The 18,930-nt window shown below is 44.9% G+C and overlaps 1 protein-coding gene across 2 annotated transcripts in view; it reads left to right on the top strand.

Annotated features, from left to right (window-relative positions):
• The first annotated feature begins 1,415 nt into the window (after window positions 1-1,415).
• The window catches only part of GHRH (growth hormone releasing hormone), a 54,604-nt gene continuing 37,089 nt past the window's right edge, over window positions 1,416-18,930 (top strand). For both annotated transcript variants that reach the window (XM_085614562.1, XM_085614561.1), the window contains exon 1: window positions 1,416-1,495. In XM_085614562.1, coding sequence (XP_085470688.1) covers window positions 1,416-1,495 — 80 coding nt within the window. The remainder of the gene's footprint in view (window positions 1,496-18,930) is intronic.

The following is an 18,930-nucleotide window of genomic DNA, read 5'->3' as shown; positions in this document are numbered from 1 at the left end:
GCATATATCGGAATTATGAGTTTTGTGTTATATATTGGCCTGGCAGTGCTTAATTTGAGCCGTTGGTACTCGGCACCGGCACATAATTGCCAGAACCTGCACTTATGACAGCTGCCACATGGTGGCGCCGTTTGTGTAATTTAAAGATGAGCAGAAAAACAGTTGATTGTTAATTCAATATACTTTAAAAACAACTAATACCTGCCACACCTAGCCATTCTTAAACCTTTGGCGGCCTCAAACAGTCTGAATTGTCACACTTGTAGCAGTGTGATGGTTAACAGTTGTGTGAAGGTGCAGTGGCAATGTGTGTTGCAGACTTCGGACGAGGGCCTTGGCACTTATTTTTTTTAACAAATCAAGCACTGTTCGCCGGCCAAACCTGCCGATGTTTAACAGGAATACACTGTCCGTTATCTACAGAAATGTGATGCTTTGAGTTCTGTAAACATCAGATTGTGAATTTGTTTCCCCAAAAACTCGTAATAAGCGATAATTATAACCTCTGATAAAATAAATACGAAACCCCTCAGTGTCATTTAATGTAATAATTATCAGGTGCAATAATGGACAACTATTAATGGGGGCATTGGCCAACGGAACACAAGCAAAACGATAGACGAAGTCAAAATACTGTGGAATGATCCATAGACCAAACAGCCACGCCACTCTTCAAAACCTGAATTGGAATCTGTAGAAGCGGTACGGAATTCAGGCCACATACAATGGTGTGCGCCTGTGCGTAGATTACCGTGTGCATTAAGCACATATCACGGGTGTAGTTGCTGAATGTAAGTTTCATGTGGATTCAGGAGCAGACTACTGTGAGTGTGAAGGACATGTTTGTGACCAAAGGTAGCTTTAAGGAGCAAGTAGGATATCACCTGCATGCAAAACGTGCTTATGGAGTCCTGGACACCCATGAATGGTAAGCTAAGAGTGGCTTAAAAGGTTCTACGGCAAAGGTCTAACAAGGGAAATGTTCATGTTTTTCAGAAAATAACAATGTGAGCATTTTCCAAGGCCAGGCCAATGTAACTGTCGCTGTAAAGGTGGGCCGTCCAAGTCACAGAAGGACATGCGCATCTCTGTGTCCAACCTTAAATTGCTGTCATTCAAACTGTGGGGTCTGCCCCCACCAGAGTGGAGTGAAAGAAAGTCCAACAGGCCTGAAGGCTGGCAAGAAGGTCGAAATCAGACATTTGGGAAATTGATTGTAAAAAAGTTATTTGGATGTTTTTTGACTTTGGGAGGCAGAGGTGACCAACTCAAAGGCATATTAGGCTAACGAGCTTTCCATAGGTATGGGGGGGGGGGCACATCTGACACCATTGCCCCAGAATGCTTTATCTAATTTGTATTTTTTTTTGTTTGTTTTGATTCCTAGCGTTGAGGGCAGACAGACTGAGCGAAGGATGCCAGACAGGTGGCTTTGGCTGGGGCTTTTTCTTCTGGTGACAAGCTCTCACTGTTCCCCGCTCTACCCAGCATTCAGGTGAGACCAACAACCTTTTCTCTACCACTCTCTTCATATCTCTCTCATCAGGGACCTCCTGCCATTGGGAGCAATAGGACCCTTTCCCTATGTAAGTGTTAAAAGAAGGAAGTGGATTCATAGACCAACATATCAAAAATGGTTTGTATTTCTTATGGAGATAAACTTCTAGAGAAGTCTGTAGGAGGGGGTGATGTGAGTACAAGTGGCAGTCACAATTTTTTATTGGTAAATACTGTGTCTTACCTTGAACAGTCGGGATTGCCGTGCCTAACTTGCAATAAATAATATAGCGCAAGGGCTTAAAGTTTTTCTTAGAATTCGAAGGTCCACATTGCTGAATGCCAAGGCTACCTAGTCTTCATTCCACCTCACGCTTCTTTCTTCCCCCTCCCTACAATTCCTATCTCTTTACCTCCTTCTTGTCGGTTCCTTTTCTCCTCTGCTTTCTGCTTTCCTATCTTTCCCTAGCTCATGCACTCTCCCTTCCCTGCCCTTTTCTCTCTTGACCTGGGTCAAAGTCTGATGATGAAAAAATAAGTTCCAGTCCCCTCAGGTTGTTATCACCAGCATAAACTAAGCACTAGAGATTTGTGGTCTGTCTTTTAGAGCTGGCCATTTGTGGGGATGCTGGATCAATCATTCTCCACATTTACTATGGGATGCAACAGGCATTAGATAGAGCAGTGGTACCTAATGAGTACTGAGCAAGGCATGAACTAAAGTCATCAAAAGTGACAGCAATACTCCCCACACTCACTTGAGTGACGGCTGCCTGGGTCTCTGATAACTATGGTGAAGCACCACCATGACAAAGTGAGTGATGAACCAGAGTGCATTGCTCTGCCCTGCACATGTGCAGCAAGTAGAAACCTTCGTTCAAAAGCCTTCCATACAATGAAGGTGTCACAGATTCTGCTCCTGTGTCACCGGACTATGATAGACAGCCCCGGCCATCACCTTATTCTCCCTAAATCGACCTTATTTGTAATTAGGGTTCCCAGTTTACAGTTTTTACTGATTTTTACAGATAAATACATACAGAAAGCTATTTATTTTCCTGTCTGTATTTTTTTTTTTTATATAATGAAAAATACGAAAAATAGGCCTTCTTTGGGTGATGTTTTTCCACTGTCAATCATGAGAGCCAGGTTAGGTGCTGTACAGATTGAGAGAGGTAGGGGAGATGAAAAAAGACAATAGATTTCCCAATTAAGCTTAATTAAGTGCAGATCTACATTAATTCATGCTATTCTGCAAGGCAGATAACGCTATTGCACTGTATAATACTGAAACCATTAAGACATTCAAATGTGAACATACATTTATCATTTGAATAAATGTGGAAAAATACCTATTACAGCTTCATTTATACAGTAAACACATTTAAACACAAAAGAAAAAACAGAAAAAATTAGCAAACAATAAATATGGATAGATACATACGGAAATGTTGAAAAATAAGTACCATAAAACCGGGAACCCTATTTGTAATTAATGGTGGTTGTGGAATCCAATCTGATTGGATTCAGTTTATAACACTATTTCAACAATATTTTTTCAAGAAAGTCTTATAAATTTTGTCATATTTCTTCATTTTTATCTTCACCCAGTGAAGCCGGTATGGCACATCCCGTGGTTAGCGCTGGTTTGAGTGCAGTCATAGCCAAATATCTTTGTGGTAATGAAGGCAACTCCCTTGATAAACTTCCCATAAAGGCAGTATGTTGGTGTAGACTTTATACACACTCCCTTGATACTTCATATCCTTTCAATTTCACTAACCACATTAAAGGAATAACCCTTATGATGCCAGAATGTGCAGCTGTATATTTTTTACCCTTCAGAATCCTCCTATATAGAGAGCTAAAGAAATTTCTGTTGGTCGCAGTCGCTTCTGGAATAAGCCCGCTTGTCTCCAGACTGATCTTAGATCCTGTGACCTTGACATCAAAGTCTGCCATAAGCTTGAGAATGAAGGTCCTGTAATGGACTGCTTGTTAGCTGTGATTCCAAACTAATCTGTTAGTGAGGTGGAAGAAACCATAAACTGAGAACTGATGGTCACTGAGGTGGACTCGACAGCAGCAAAGTTCTCTAAATCCCACTGACTTTAGTTCAAGGTGCTACGAGCCTGGAATGATTCAGGGAAAACTGCATGTTTGGACTGACTTCAATGTTTTCTACATACACCACCTGAGAGAACTCTCTGGAGAGGACCACCCAGTCTATCTGTTCATTCTAGAGGACCTCACCACTGGAAAATGAACCAACGGTGAGAAATCATAGCTGGCCAAAAGAGTTACACCTTTTTCAAACAATTCAAGTAACTGCGAAGGTCAAGCATTTCACATCAACATGAGGTTAGAGAATCCGGCTGATTTAGGCTTGAGAGTCCCTGAAAAAACAGGGTCCTCCTTTGAGCCATTGATAAAATGGGTGAATGGACTTGGTCTTCCTTCTACAGCAGTAAGGCCAAGGCGGCGGAAGTCATCATGGACACAAAACTGCCTTTTATCTGGCAATTAATCAGCCCTAATTCTCGGGACCCTCACATATGTCCTGATATTCAGGCCTTCTTTCTGTCTACATGGAGAACATTTAATTGTGTACTTCCACCCGCTAGCCTGTCCCTATGTCATCAAGTTGGTAACATTCCTTTCTTCTTGCATTCTCCAAAGGCACTCGATTTCAAAAGCTAGGCTGCTTCTTCGCCTCTGGCAATGAGCCCACATGAGCATGCCAGAAGTTGTTGCGGGGTCAACAAGTTGAAGTGGGTCCCTTCATAGGACAGGGGAGATGATGTGACGTAACGACTGGAGCTGCTGACTATAGAATGGGTGACACAGGTTCCAATCGCGGTGTCGGCTCAACATCCTGTAATTCTGTGCAAATCACCAAATTTTCCCGTGCCTACTGAAAATGAATGTATCCTTGTGTAAAGTAACTGGAGCTCATGTAAAGGGCTTCGGGTCTATTTCTCACTAAATGAAACTGCAGAGAAAAAAGAGTTTAACAACTTTGCCCTCCCGGAAAAGAGGAAATATGGCATATCCGGGATCTGGTGCCTACTGTTATTATGTGTTCGGTGACGCGTCAATAATAAATAGGGGTAGCTTTGCTTAAAAATCTATAAATAAATGTCACAGCACGAGAGTAGGGCCTTGAAAAATTGCAGGGTTTGTGCAGAAATTAACCCTCCATCTCTTCCAATCACCTTATGATGTCAACATCGCACCAATGGAACAAACTTTGCAATGGCAACCACTTCCCAGACGGATTTAATTCACGGCACACTGCGATAGGGATTCATGACAATGGTCCCAGGTTCTGCATTAGAAGCTCTAAACCTACACCAAAGAGAGACTTAATGTCTATTTATTGATATTGACATTTTGGGGACCCTTAGCACATTTCCAAAGTAATTGACTGGGAGACACACATTTCTGCTTTTGGGGTATAATATCCTGGGAGCTAGGTTATACTTTCTTGCTGCTCTGGTGGTTATTCCCTGGCTACTCTGGAGGCACGGAAACGTAAATGTAAGGAGTTGTATTTTCGTCGTTTTATCTCTAAAAGTCTGAAACCTGAGAAAATGTTATGTTAGCAGAGATTTGTATTGCGCTACGTTACCATTGTAACCAAAGTGATACATATGCCGTTTGGGGCCTATAAGATAATATGTTCCCCATCTTTAATTCTGCTCTCCAAACACGCACAGATTCGCCTAACCTGAGAGGGAGCTCTGTTGTCTTAGTGCAGAGATGTATAGCTTGCTCTTTTGTGACCCGGAAACACCCGCTCACCTTTTTCCCTGTTGGAGGTCACTAAACTGAGCACCATCAAATTAATTAATATTAATAAGAGTTCTCAACAGCGCCATTAAACAGTAAAACTGAGTTAGCAAGTGCTGTATTAAAAACACTTTTTATTAAATGAAAAAAATGAATGCACAAAGTCACTACCTCTATGAAAATGCAAACGATGGCCTGTACGGTTGAAAGAGGATGTGTGCTCCTTATGTAGACGTGTGAAAAAGTCACAACTTAAAATGCAAACCCTAGAAGACCCAATGCTGGAAGAGAAGGTCCCCAATTAGACGACACTGTTATTCTACAAAGGGAATAATTTGTGCCTTTGTATAGTAATTGTAATTCTAAATTATATTCATATAGTGCTTTCTATCCCTGACAGGGCATTGAAGCGCTTTGCTGCGAGTAGCTAGCACGCAATAGGGGGCATCTTCCTTCGAGTGCATGGCGACTCTGGGCAAAAAGAATAGAGACGGATACTCAGGGGATTGTTTCTGGAGTCTCTTCATATAAGAGGCCTCAGTTAATCACCGCAGTCCCTACTCATGATTAAGGCTCCCAGTTTTCCGTTTTTACTGATTTTTACAGATAAATACAGATAGAAAACAATGTGTTTCCTGTCTGCATTTACTTTGAAATGCAGAAAAATACAGAACCTATTGCTTTTTGTGAGTGACTTTCGACACTGTCCTTCGCGAATTTCAAGACAACATCTGAGCAGATAGAGAGCCTGGGTAGTGAAGAAACAGGATGAGATTTTCTTAAATACATATTCTTAACATATAGGTATACATTATGCTAATATTTACATGTGGATGCATGGTTTTGCTGTATTGGCTGCTTGATTTGCTAAAACACAACAGCCATCAAAGTATGCGTGCATATTTATCAGTTTAATAAATGTGGAAATGTACCATGTTACCACTTCATTTATTCTTGAAACACAAAATAAATATGGAGGATAAATACTAATAAGATGGCACACAAATAAATATGAATAAATACAGACTGAAGTGTTAAAAAATTAAATACCATAAAACCGGGAGCCCTCCTCGAGATGTGAGAGAAAGGCAATTCAGTGTTGGCATTCTCCCGAGTGCGGGCGAGGTGCCCGCAAGGTGGCTGGTAAACCACCAGTAAGAAGTGACTGAAGAACTGCTACCAGCACTCCACTGTTTCTTCTAAAACTCCTCTTTGGGAAATAATGACCCACGCACCGACTTCAAAGCTGAGACAATGGTTGAGAGGAAGCACTTGAGTTCACTCTGTGGTGAGGTCTTTGAAGATGCAAAATTGTGGTTCCAGACAACGGCGGACACAATGACAGCACTTACCTGTGTTGTTCCCTTATTTGTAAACCGTTAGTCAAATATGGGTTGAGCGTGCACAAACTGGCTCCAGCACTCGCCGTCGTTGAGTGCCAACTGCTGTGCAGAAAGATGAGAGAATGGGATTTGTGGAGACTTACTAACATCAAGGCTCATTGACTAATTGACTACTATTGTCATAATAGCGAGCAGTGCACCACTCCACAAATCCCATTCTCAGGTCTTTGAAGATGTTAGTGCCCGAGGCCTCTTGGGGTCAGCCCCCTCTTTGATTTTGCAGGTGACTCACAGTGTGTCTGTCTTTGCCAGTCTCCATTTGCAGACTCTGGATTTAAACACCCTTTTCTCACAGGGGTCTCAACCTGTGATACAGAGAGTCAACAGAGGCCCAATTTCTAGGCTTGGCTGCATCTCTGCTTTCTTTTCTTCAGAAGGCTGATTTTTGAGGACGTCTCAATGGGATGTGAAGAATAACATATGTGCAGTGCGGCATGGCATGAAACAAAGGTCTCCAACCTTTTCTGTAATAAGAATTACTTATTCTCAATGAAAATCCTTCAGAGCTACTAACGTATATTAGAGATCTAACAGTAACCACATCAGACATGGCAGCATTAGTGGCCACCATTTTCAAGATTACCAGCAGTGATCACCTCAGTGCATCAGGCAGGGTTACTAGCAATAGTTTTAAAAATTATTTGTCAATGTAAAATGCCTATGTATGGGTAGTAAATTACAGCCACAGCTGCAGTACCCCCAGCACCAAGTTAATAATATTAGTAATGCGTACATTTTTAGCACTCAAATATCAGCTTTAACTATATATTGGAAATTCAACAATTTTTCTTCAAACTTCATCTTACGAGTTCTGAAATTACACACATTTCATCTCATATCAATGCTTTCCAAGTCTGGTGTACAGATATTCATTCAACCAAGCAAAAGCTTTTGATTTAGTTCAAAGGCTGCACACAGGAAAGATACCTACAGGCAGCTGAAGAACTACAAATAGCTCACAAGCTTCTCGTTGGACAAGGTCGGCCTGGAGTGAGGTTGAGGTGCAATGCAGCATACGCTGCAAACATCTCCTGCGTCTTCCTATTGCTGATGCCTCCCCAGTTCTTGTACACACCTATGAGCGGACCTTAGGTCGTGCAGAGTGGTAGCTCCACTGGAGACACCAGGACATAAAATTACTAGTTTACCAGGTGCATATTTGCATCCAATAAGAATGCCCTCATTACTACTCACAAATTTCACCTGCTAAAATTCTGGGAATACTGTGGAGTTTTTAAAGGTTTGGAAAAAACACTAGTTCATATACAATTCTGTGTTACAATCAAGCTTTAGGAAATAATGGCACAGAACAGAAACAAATGCAACAAAGTAGGGAGTGAAATTTCATTATTCTTGATCAGCTAGTATAGCCAGTTTCTTGTGATGTGCAGCTGACACGTGTTTCCTCCAGTATTGTTGTGAAGGCCTAGGGTTTTTTCAAGGCAAGAATTGATATTAAGATATGTTTGCTGGTTATTTCATGTCTTTGAGAAAGCATGCTTATATCTTTCTTAGTAAGTCTGTCGGTATAACCCCATTGGTGTCTCGGGCGTGTAAAATGACAGTTCCTGAAAGGCATTGGTCGGCCTCTAAATGAACCTTGGGATCGTCTGCTTGTTCCCTGATGGGTGAATGGTGCTCTGCAGTATGAGCCAGATTCACAAGTCAGGAGTTCTGCCTGTTAATTTTGAGGACTTCATGTTATTCTCCATTCTCAGCCTAATGATATATAATTTCGCAATACAGCGGCGGGAATTTCAACCTGAAAATGTAATTCCGGACGTAATTTTCCTATTTCCCTATACTGCACAATTTGGATCCCACTTGGTTGTTGATATGCACCAGCTTCACCAGCATAGACCTAATCCTTAGACTCAAATCCACTGTTGATTCAAATTATAAGCATGATTGATTATTTACAGTAATTAGGCTTTTTTTATAGTAATTGGTTTTAAACTTTTAAAAGGCATTCTTGAAATACATTTTAAATGTAACCTTATTGCGTTAATGGCAAATTGTAAGGCTCCCTTTCCCTGGAAATTAATTACTCTGGGTTTTACAGAAATAAAATGAAAATAATGAAATACGTATGGTTCTTTACTCCACAAGGGAGGTGATGCGTCGGTTCCTTACTGTCAAGGGAGGTGATGCACCGGTTCCTTATTGGAAGGGGAGGTGATGTGTCAATCACTAGACACGTGGCCTCAGTTCCTTACTGGGGTGCAACGCCGATGAAGAGTCGGTGTTGAAGGACGATTCGTTGAGCGAAAATGCGACGGCAGCGATGGAGGTGCTGCGTCGATTTCACAGCCGCGAAGCTGGTGCTGCATTGATTCTTCAGCGGTAAAGCAGGGGCTGCACCATAGTCGGAGCGGGTGGCACAGACGCCGATGGCAGGGTGCTCCGGAATCAAGCGGAGCCAATTTTTCAGCCGCAAAGCAGGTGCTGCATCGAGAAAACTGGCGCTGAGAGTTAATGTGTGGATTTACTCACCAGGTTACACTTCCAAGGTCCCAGGAACTGGATTTGGGAGCACTTGGCAAGTCAGGGCTCTCAGCAGAAGAGCCCTGGCACTGGTAGGTGAAGTCTTTGATGGCCCTGAGACTTCTTAACAGGAGGCAAGCACACACAAGCCCTTGGAGAACCATGGATGCAGGATGAGGAGAGCAAAGTCCAGTCCTTTCACTCCCAGGATAGAAGCAGTAAGCAGGAGGCCAGCACAACAAAGCAGAGTGGCAGTTTCCCCCTACAGCATCCAGCTCTTCTTCCTGGAACAATGTCCTCAGTCCAGGTGTATTCTAATTTTGGGGTGTCAGTCCAGATGTATTCTAATTTTGGGGTGTCAAAGGTCCAATACGTATACCCCTTTCTGCCTTTGAAGTAGGCAAACTTCAAAGGAAAGTCTTTATAGTGCTCAAGAACCTGCCTCTCCCTGAACTGGCTCCAGGCACACTACAGGGGAGAGGAGACAGTTTTGTGTCAGGACAGGCACAGCCCTATTCAGGTGTCAGTGACAACTACTCCCACCACTCTAGCTCAAGAAGGTCCATCAGCCTGGCAATGGCCCATCAGCATATACAAGGCAAACCTCAGCTCCCTTTGTGCACCTCTCTAGAGGGAATGCACAAGAGCCCAACTGTCAGCAAACCCAGACGTGCATTCTACAGACAGGCAGATGCACATAATTGTCCAAAAGTGGCATTTTCAAACATGCAATTTAAAAATCAACTGCACCAAAATCTGTATTTTTGAATTGTAAGCTCAGAGACCCCAAACTCCAAATCTCTATCTGCTCCCAATGGGAAATTACACTTAAAATATGTTTCAATGTAATCCCCATGTTACCCTATGGGATAAATAGTGAAAAACGAAATTAGCAGCATTTCACTATTAGTACATCTAAAACACAACAATACATGTCCTACCTTTAAAATACACTCCACCCTGCCCATGAGGCTGTTTTGGGCCTACCTTAGGAGTGACTTACATGTAGTACAAGGGAAGGCTTGGGCCTGGCAAGTGGGTGGACTTGCCCGGTCGAAATGCCAGTTTAAAACTACACACACAGACACTGCAGTGGCAGGTTTGAGACATGTTTGCAGGGCCACTCATGTGGGTGGCACAATCAGTGCTTCAGGCCCACTAATAGCATTTGGTTTACAGGCCTGGGGCACACCCCGTGCACTTTACTAAGGACTTAGTAGTAAGTCAAATATGCCAATCGTGGATAAACCAATCACCAATACAATTTACACAAGGAGCACTTGAATTTTAGCCCTGGCTGTCAGTGGCAAAGTGCCTAGAGTCCTAAAACCATCACCCGCTGGAGGTGTAATGACGTATTGTAATAAGAAAAGATGATTACCAGTTACACCACATTACACTGATAAGGCTCTCACACTGTACCTGGGGCTGCTATGAACAGCTCTCTAAGCTGACAGGCCAATCAAGTCTCCTTGTTCAGAACAAGTAAGATGCCTATTTGCACCTCTTGGAATGAGATGATTGACAGTGGGAAGCGTGTATGTGCGCCCTGGGAGGATGAGAAGGAGCATACTATGCAGACGTTCAGCATGATTAATGAATCCCTGGGATAAACTGAATAGCTCACTTTTTAGGTCTGGCTTGATAGTGTACCTGTCAGAGACCTATTGATACATTTTCTTTACATGTGAGTCAACTTTGTCTCTGCCCAGAGGATTATTTATTTTTTATGTTACACTTTGGACAGTTCGGTGTTTCACTCCACTTCTTACGAGTGCTTTCATTGTAATGTATGAGGTACTTTTTTACATCTTAAAATTAGAAAGAATCATCATCATTTTGAAATTAACACACCCCACCATTTCCCATCCACAGCCATAAACATACACACACACACACACACACACACACACATACTCAACAAATGAACAATAATCATTCACAACAAACAGACCTCATCCACACTTCACTTAGTCACCAAATACTACACAACTCCACAGCACATATCTTTATACCCTTCTACCAGTAGCGGTCCGTGGGGGGAGTTAGGTGGGGCAGTGAGGCAGGGCGGGGGAGGGGCATGGTGGCGAAATGTAAACACCGGAATATGGATGAACGGAGGTAAGTACACATTTAAATAAATAAAACGAATTCCTTTGCGCGCGCTGCATCGCAAAATGTACCTTCTTGAAAAAGGACGTGTAAGTTCTTCCATGCCTTTCCGGGCGGTGACCATTATACCTCTTCGGCGAGTTACTGTCCATGGAGAATGCTCAAATGGGAGGCGGAATTTACTCCCAGTATGTCTGTCCTTGACGTACACCTTGTCCCCTGCACAGATGTTTGACGCTTCCGCCTTTCTGTTGATGCTGGACCGGACATTTTTGGTGGTTCTTTTCGCTAGGACTCGAGCCCCATCAATGGGGGAAGGGACCCATGTCGGGTGATGGGGGATCGTGTCTCTTACAACCTGGCCCATGCTGGCAGGTCCTGGTGCTCGCTCTGTTGTGAAATGGGGCGTTAGATGGTTTTCCCTCAGGAAGCTGTATATTGCTCGTTCCAGGGGCGCTTCTTCGGCATAAGCAATGCGGATGACCTTGTTGAGGGTGCGCATAAACCGCTCAACTTCCCCGTTTGCTAGAGGCCAATGCAGTGTCACTTTCCGATGGCGGATGCCCCAGGATGCGAGGTAGTCTGCGAATTCCTGTCCTTGAAAGGGTGGGCCGTTGTCCGTCTTTACCACCTCAAAGATCCCATGTGTGGCTATGATCTTTTCCACCTTGGTGATCACTTCACCGGCAGTTTGGCTTTCCACAATTTCGATCTCCGGGTATTTGGTGTAGTCGTCTAGGACTACCAGGGCGTAATGTCCATCTGGCCAGTGACCAAAATCCAAGGTCGTTGTGGGTTGGCTTCGGTGATGACAGGTGCTGGTTGCTCCGGCTGGCCTGATACTTGGCACCATTGGCATGTTTTGATGGCCTACTCTACCATCAGGTCCATTCCTGGGAACCACACTTTCGCTCTAACCCTACTTTTCGTTTTTACTACGGCTTGGTGCCCCGGTGTGCGAGGTCCACTGCCTGCTATGTTAGGCTCGATGGAAGGACTAGTCTTGGACCCCTCAGAAGGCATCCGCTGCTGTCGGTGGACAGCTCTTCCTTGACTCTCATCAGTGACTCCAAGATGTCTTTCGCTGGGATTGTCCGCCTGGCCATGCTGGTCTGGATGGGTCGCCAGTCATTTGCTTGGACTGCTGCGATGGATAACTGCTGACACTCATCGTGCCTCATGGCTTCAACTAGCGTTTCAATAGTCATGGGCATCGGCCGGGATTGTTCTGCTACGAGACAGACGTATTCCTTGGTTTCCTCAGCCTCATCCTCTTCTACTTTGGTCCCTGCCCTCGGGTGTCTCAAGTGATAGTCTGCGGGGTTGGAAGAACCTGGTTTCTAGTCAACCCGGTAATCATAGCCTTGCAGTTGGAGTATCCATTTCTCTATCCTCGGGGGTGGGGGAGGTTTTGAGATGGACCCTTGGAAGAGGGGGATGAGAGGCTTGTGGTCAGTGGACCCTGTGAATGGGTGGCCATATACGTAGATATGAAAGTGCCGACAGGCCCAATGGATGGCTAGTGCCTCCCTTTCAATCTGTGAGCAGCGTTGCTCTGTTTCCATCAGGGACTGGCTTGCATAGGCTACTGGGGCCCATTCTTCGTTGCGTTGCTGTTGGGTGAGCACAGCGCCTAGGTCGTAGGGGCTGGTGTCTACAGCGATGTTGGTGGGCTGTGCTGTGTTGAAATACGACAGCCTGGTGTCTGCCGTGAGGGCTGCTGTGGTGTCCCTGAAGGCTTGTTCTTGTTCAGGTCCCCACTGCCATGCCGTAGCAGCTTTTGTCAGTTCTCGGAGTGGCTTCGGGACGTTGGTCAAATCAGGGATGAAGCGGCCACAGAAATTGACCATCCCCAAGAAACTCTGCATTTCCGATATGTTGGTGGGAGCCAGGGCATCCTGAATGTCACGGACTTTGTCCGGGTCGGGGGCTACTCCTTTGTCCAAGAACGTGTACCCAAAGAAGCTGATTTTCTTTTGTAGGAACTGACACTTCTCCCTATGCATGGTGAGGCCGGCGTCTCGGATCCGTTGAAACACGTCGCGGAGCCTTCTATGGTGATCTTCCAGTGACGTAGCATAGACCAGGAGGTCATCGCTGACGTGTAGGACTCCTGGGAGCCCGCTCAGGACCGCTCTAATGGTGTTCTGAAACACCTCGGCGGCACTTGAAATCCCGAAGTTCAGCCTTTTGTATCTTCTCAGGCCTACATGGGTAGAGAAGGTGGTTATGTATCTGGATTCGGGATGTAGGGGCAGCTGGTGGTATCCTGATTGTAAGTCCATTTTCGAGAACCAGACATCACCATTTAATTCACTGAGGATGTCGTCTATGGTGGGGGTTAAGTGACGTTCCCTCTTTATGGCTGCATTTGGAAGGCGCATGTCTACGCAAATGCGCACTTGGCCTGGTTGGTTCGGTTTTCTGGCCACTACGATTGGAGATACCCAGGGAATGGGCCAGGTGACCTTTTCTACAATGCCTTGCGATTCCAGCGCCTCTAGCTCTTCTTCTACTTTCTACCCTAGGTGGAAAGCTATGTGTCGGTGTCTCAGCGCCACCGGTTGGACTAATTGGTCGATGTGGAGGGAGACCACTTTGCCCTTGAGGCACCCTATCCCTTGGAAGACGTCATCAAACTCGTCCATGATGGCCGCCAATTCTTCTTCTTGGACGGCGAGGGCGAAGGAGATTAGTTCTTCCGCTGCGTAGCCACTGACCAGCATGCCACTTCCCTCTCCTGTCACGTATACTATGGTGGGGAGGCTTAGACCTTGATGTCGAAGTTCAGTTTTGAAACATCCCATCAGTGGGATGGGCGTCTTCTGCCCATATGCAAACACACGGATTTTGGCTTCTCGTAGCTGTGGGCGTGGATTGAGGCTCCTGTACACGTCGGCAGCCATTAGCTCTATTGATGTGTCGTAAATAAAGTATTACGCACTCAGAATTTCTATAGGTATCAATATGATCATGTATAAAGCAAGAGGCTGAGTCTGTGGTATCAGGTTCAAAAGGGCTTTATTCAAATAACTCGAGTTATAGGGAGAATAGTTCCATCACCACAAGGGATCAGGACGGGTCTGGGATTTCTCAATAATTCTCAATCTTTATTCACAGAGTACAGTATATATACATTCAATATTATACGTAAGCAGGAGCGCTTCAGGCAGAGCAAGAGAGAATGAGATAAGAGCATGTGGGCGTGTAAGTAGGCGTGAAGGTGGGCGTCCATGTGGGCGTCCACGTGATGATCATTGGTGAATGTCATAGGTGGGTGGATACCTGGAGGGGGTTGCGTGGTCAGCTGGAACTTTACTGGAACTTTGCCTTACTTGTGCTCAACTCGAGTATGACGTGTAATTGACGTGTGACTGGGGGAAGGCTGCTTGTGCAGTCGGGGAGTCTAGAAGAGAGGCCTTCAGTGTCAGGACGACCAGCACATCTTGTATTATCTGATATCTGAAGTCCGGAGCAGGGACTGATCTGTGACATAGGTTGCCCATCACCAAGAGCCGATGTGGCATCTATTTCTTCATTCACTGCGTAGGCCTTACATGGGGGCTATGGGCTTTTCACTGACGTGAGCTTTGCAATCACACAAAAAGAGACAGAAAGGCTAGGCTCTCTCCTTTGCAGACGGGTTGTGTTTATTCCTCCTTCTCCAGGCAGGAATGTGGTTCAGTAGGAGTAAGCAGATAACCGTGCTCAATACTGTCTCGGCACCTCGGACAGGGCCCCTTTGGCTGAGGCCCAAGTGTGCAAGGCCAAGGATACGCAGCTGCAGCTCTCAGAGTGTCTGAGGCCTGAAACCTCTTTTCGGCTCTGGCTGAGCCACAATAATGGGCTTTCATGAAATGACACGAGTGCAGGAAAATATGATGCAAAACGTGTAGGCCTCAATGCAGATTTGTCGTTTCTCTCATGGGAGACTGGATGATGGCAGGCCACGTTATAGCATAAGCATCATGATAGACAGGCCATGGAGGGGGAAATGCATGGGATACATGCATGTGTACATAAAGCGTTGGGGGGCACATAGGGGACACATAGGTCTCATAATTTTTATTTCCTCATTCCCTCCTTGTCCCCTAGTGGACCCTTCATGTCACATCTATTCTCATGAGACAGTCGATCTGTTCTTGCAGCATTATTTTTCCATTTTCAATGCTCTGTAAATGGGGATGTGGAACACATGCAGTAGCACACAGGCCGCAAACGGCCGGGCCACACTGCAGACATAGACAACAACTGAATATCATTAGTAGTATTAACCCACAGACGGTCAACACTTTCCATCCCCATGCCGATATTACTCCCCAGAGCCAACTGGACCAAGTCCACGTGCCTGGGTCTTGATGTATGCTTTGGGCAATCTTGTGGAGCCTTGTTATTGCTTTGTATACAGACGGTGCGTTATTAGGAATAAAAGAAATGATATGTAGCACGTCCCACCCCAGTCCAAGGGCAGCTGTACATAGGCTGTCTGGCCACAAATAAAGTAGGTGTGCCGTGATGCTCTGAAATAGGACTTTCCTTTGTCTTTAAACTCTATTATAGTATTACACTCGCTGTGCCCCAAATGTACTGATCCTTACACACAAGTCCCCTTTTACTGGCAGGACTGTAATTGAGGATGGACCTAAATTGTGTATGGGTTTGACATTCAACACTATGAAGTCAAGGGTCGCATTTCCTTGCAGATACTCTTCATTTTCTAGATCTGTACCTTTCCTTTGGGGAAGACCTTCTTCATCTGGGAAACATGCTTCATTCATGACTTTATTCAAGTTACCCCATACCCAGTCGCCCCTACACTCCTTGTCTTGACATTCTTTGGCATCACCGTTGATGGATGTCATTAAGGCAAACCATGCTCCGCAAGAACCATTATGGGAGAACGGAAAAGGGAAAAGAGGCAACACTCCCTTCACCTTCTGATACGGGGGAAGTCGGCCACAGACCCAGCAGTCTGTAGCATTGCTAGTCTGATGTGAATGGTGCAGCATCTGAATAAAGGTATTGTTGCGTAAGGCAAGTCGATATGATAGCTCATGGGATGGCAGATCACTAAATGTGTGCTTTATGGTATCATTAGTGGAGGAGTGTAAGAGTGAGGCAATAGGAGGAAAAATAGCATGTAGTATTAAGCTGATACATATTATCGTGATGCATAGAAGAGATAGAAAAATCAAGGTCACTATACATCTACTACGTAATATTTTACAGTATTTTCTTTTCATTTTGCTCTTTTTATCATTATCATTGTCCAAGATCTTATGCAAGCCAGAATACATGTTCAACCGCTTCACCACCTAGTGGACTTAATTGATCAAACGGGTTCTGACTTTTTAGATCTAAGTTTAGCTTTGTACTCCTGCTGGGGAGTCTCCTCTAGTAAAGGGGGCTCAAAGTCTGAAAAGTTTGTGTCCTTTTTAAAAGAATCGTTATCCCCGAAGTAGCGTTTACAATGATGAAGATGGACCCATCCTTTCCGTCCTTCGACTTTAACGGCTGTCCTCGTTGTTAATAACACTAACTTCGGCGCCTTCCACCTCGGCTCAAGAGGGCTCGATCTATCAAAGTTCCTTATTAGGACATAATCCCCAGGAGCGATGGAGTGTTCCTTGACCTGGGTGTTGTCAGGGAAGGCGGCAGCAACCTGCGAACGACAAGAGAGTAGTGCAGACATCAAGGAAGCCAGGTAATCTGTCAGCATGTTACTATCAACATCAGTAATCTTTTTAGGCATCGGAGTGCCCCACATATTCGGTGGTCTACCAAAGACCACTTCATAGGGAGATAAGCCTGTTCTAGAATGGGCTACCATTCGCATGTAAAAGAGGGCAACCGGCAGGGCTACCATCCAATCTACACCTTTGTCTGCGCAAATCTTTGCTAGTTTTATCTTTAAGGTCTGATTGTGCCTTTCTACAAGGCCTGCTGCTTCAGGATGTCGCACACAATGAAACTTCCAGGTATACCCTAACAGAAGGGACACCTGCTTCATGAGTTCAGAGGAGAAAGGCTGACCGTTGTCGGAATATACGACACGCGGTAATCCATAGCGTGGGAAAAACTCTCGCACCAATTGTCTGGCGGTAGTTACAGCAGTATAATCAGGGACTGGATAAGCTTCTGTCCACCTTGTCAGTGAACATACTACTACCAGGACATATTTGTAACCTCTACATCTGTCCATTTGGATATAATCCATCTGGAGGACTTCAAAAGGGTGGTCAGGTGGATGGAATCCACCTTGTTCCATCGGAATGCCTTTACCTGGATTGAATTGGCAACAGATCATACATGTTCTGACCTTTTGTTTCGCTGCTGCACGCAGGTGCTTGTTGAACCATATATTCTGCAAGCTGTCTAGCATTGCTTTCTCTCCTAAGTGTGCAGGACTATGTGCGGTATTTATTATCACTTGTACCATCGAATCAGGAAGAAACCATGTTTCTTTGCCCTTAGTCATCCAACCCTGATCAGTCAGTACCCCTCCTTGTTCCGACCATTTTTTAAATTCGTCTAGAGTAGCATGTGTCTGTATGTCTTGTACATCCCTGGAAGGATCCCTGACTGTCATGGCTTTGGTCATTGATGGTATCTGTGAGTTCGTCATGTCTAGTGGGGTCTGAGCTGTCTGTTTAGCAGTTCGGTCTGCCAGATCATTGCCTTGAGAAATGGTATCTGTGGCTTTAGTATGTGCTTTGCATTTCAGGATAGCTATGGCTGTCGGCAAATGTATCGCTTCCAGAAGGGCTTGTATAAGGGGGCCATGCTGTATCTTGGCCCCGTGAGAGGTCAAGAAACCTCTTTCTCTCCACAGTACTCCGAAATCATGAACTACCCCAAATGCGTATTGTGAATCGGAGAAAATGTTTACCCTCAAGCGCTTAGCTCTTATGCACGCTTGTGTCAGGGCGATGAGCTCTGCTGCTTGTGCTGACAGTATGTCTATTCTTTTAGTCTCTATGATTTCAGTAGCAGTGGTCACTGCATATGCTGCCACTAATTCTCCCGCCCCCGTCCTCATGCATGAGCCGTCAACATAGAGTGTTAGGTCAGGGTCTGGGAGTGCAACGTCTGTCAAGTCTTGTCTTGGCTTAGTCACGGTATGTATTACTTCAACACAGTCATGTGGGGAAACGTTTTCTGTATTGGAGGGCAAAAGAGTAGCAGGATTCAATATGTTGCATCGTCTGATCTCTATGTGTGGTTGAAATAACGTCAGCTCATAACCTGTCAGTCTCGCTACAGTCAGGTGTTGGGTTTGTGTTCGGTTCAAGAGAACCTCCACTGCGTGTGGTACTTGTACTGTCAGGGGGTGGCCCAGCACTATCGAGTCACTTTGTCTTATGGCTAAGGCTGTTGCTGCAACAGATTTTAGGCACGCAGGCAAAGCCTGTGCTACTGGGTCCAATGTACTAGAAAAATAAGCACAGGGCTTGTGTTTTCCTGCATGATCTTGTGTTAGGACAGATAGTGCTGTTCCATCCCGCTCTGTCACAAAAAGCATAAAAGATTTGTTGTAATCAGGGATCGCTAAAACTGGTGCTTGACATAAAGCTCTTTTTAATTCTTCAAATGCCACGGTGTGTTCTTGTGTCCAAGGGAGGACATTAGTAGAAGCTGCCTC

The sequence above is a fragment of the Triturus cristatus genome, chromosome 7 (genome assembly GCF_964204655.1).
Source record: "Triturus cristatus chromosome 7, aTriCri1.1, whole genome shotgun sequence".
NCBI classification, from domain to species: Eukaryota; Metazoa; Chordata; class Amphibia; order Caudata; family Salamandridae; genus Triturus; species Triturus cristatus.
This window is presented reverse-complemented; position numbering and strand designations above follow the sequence as displayed.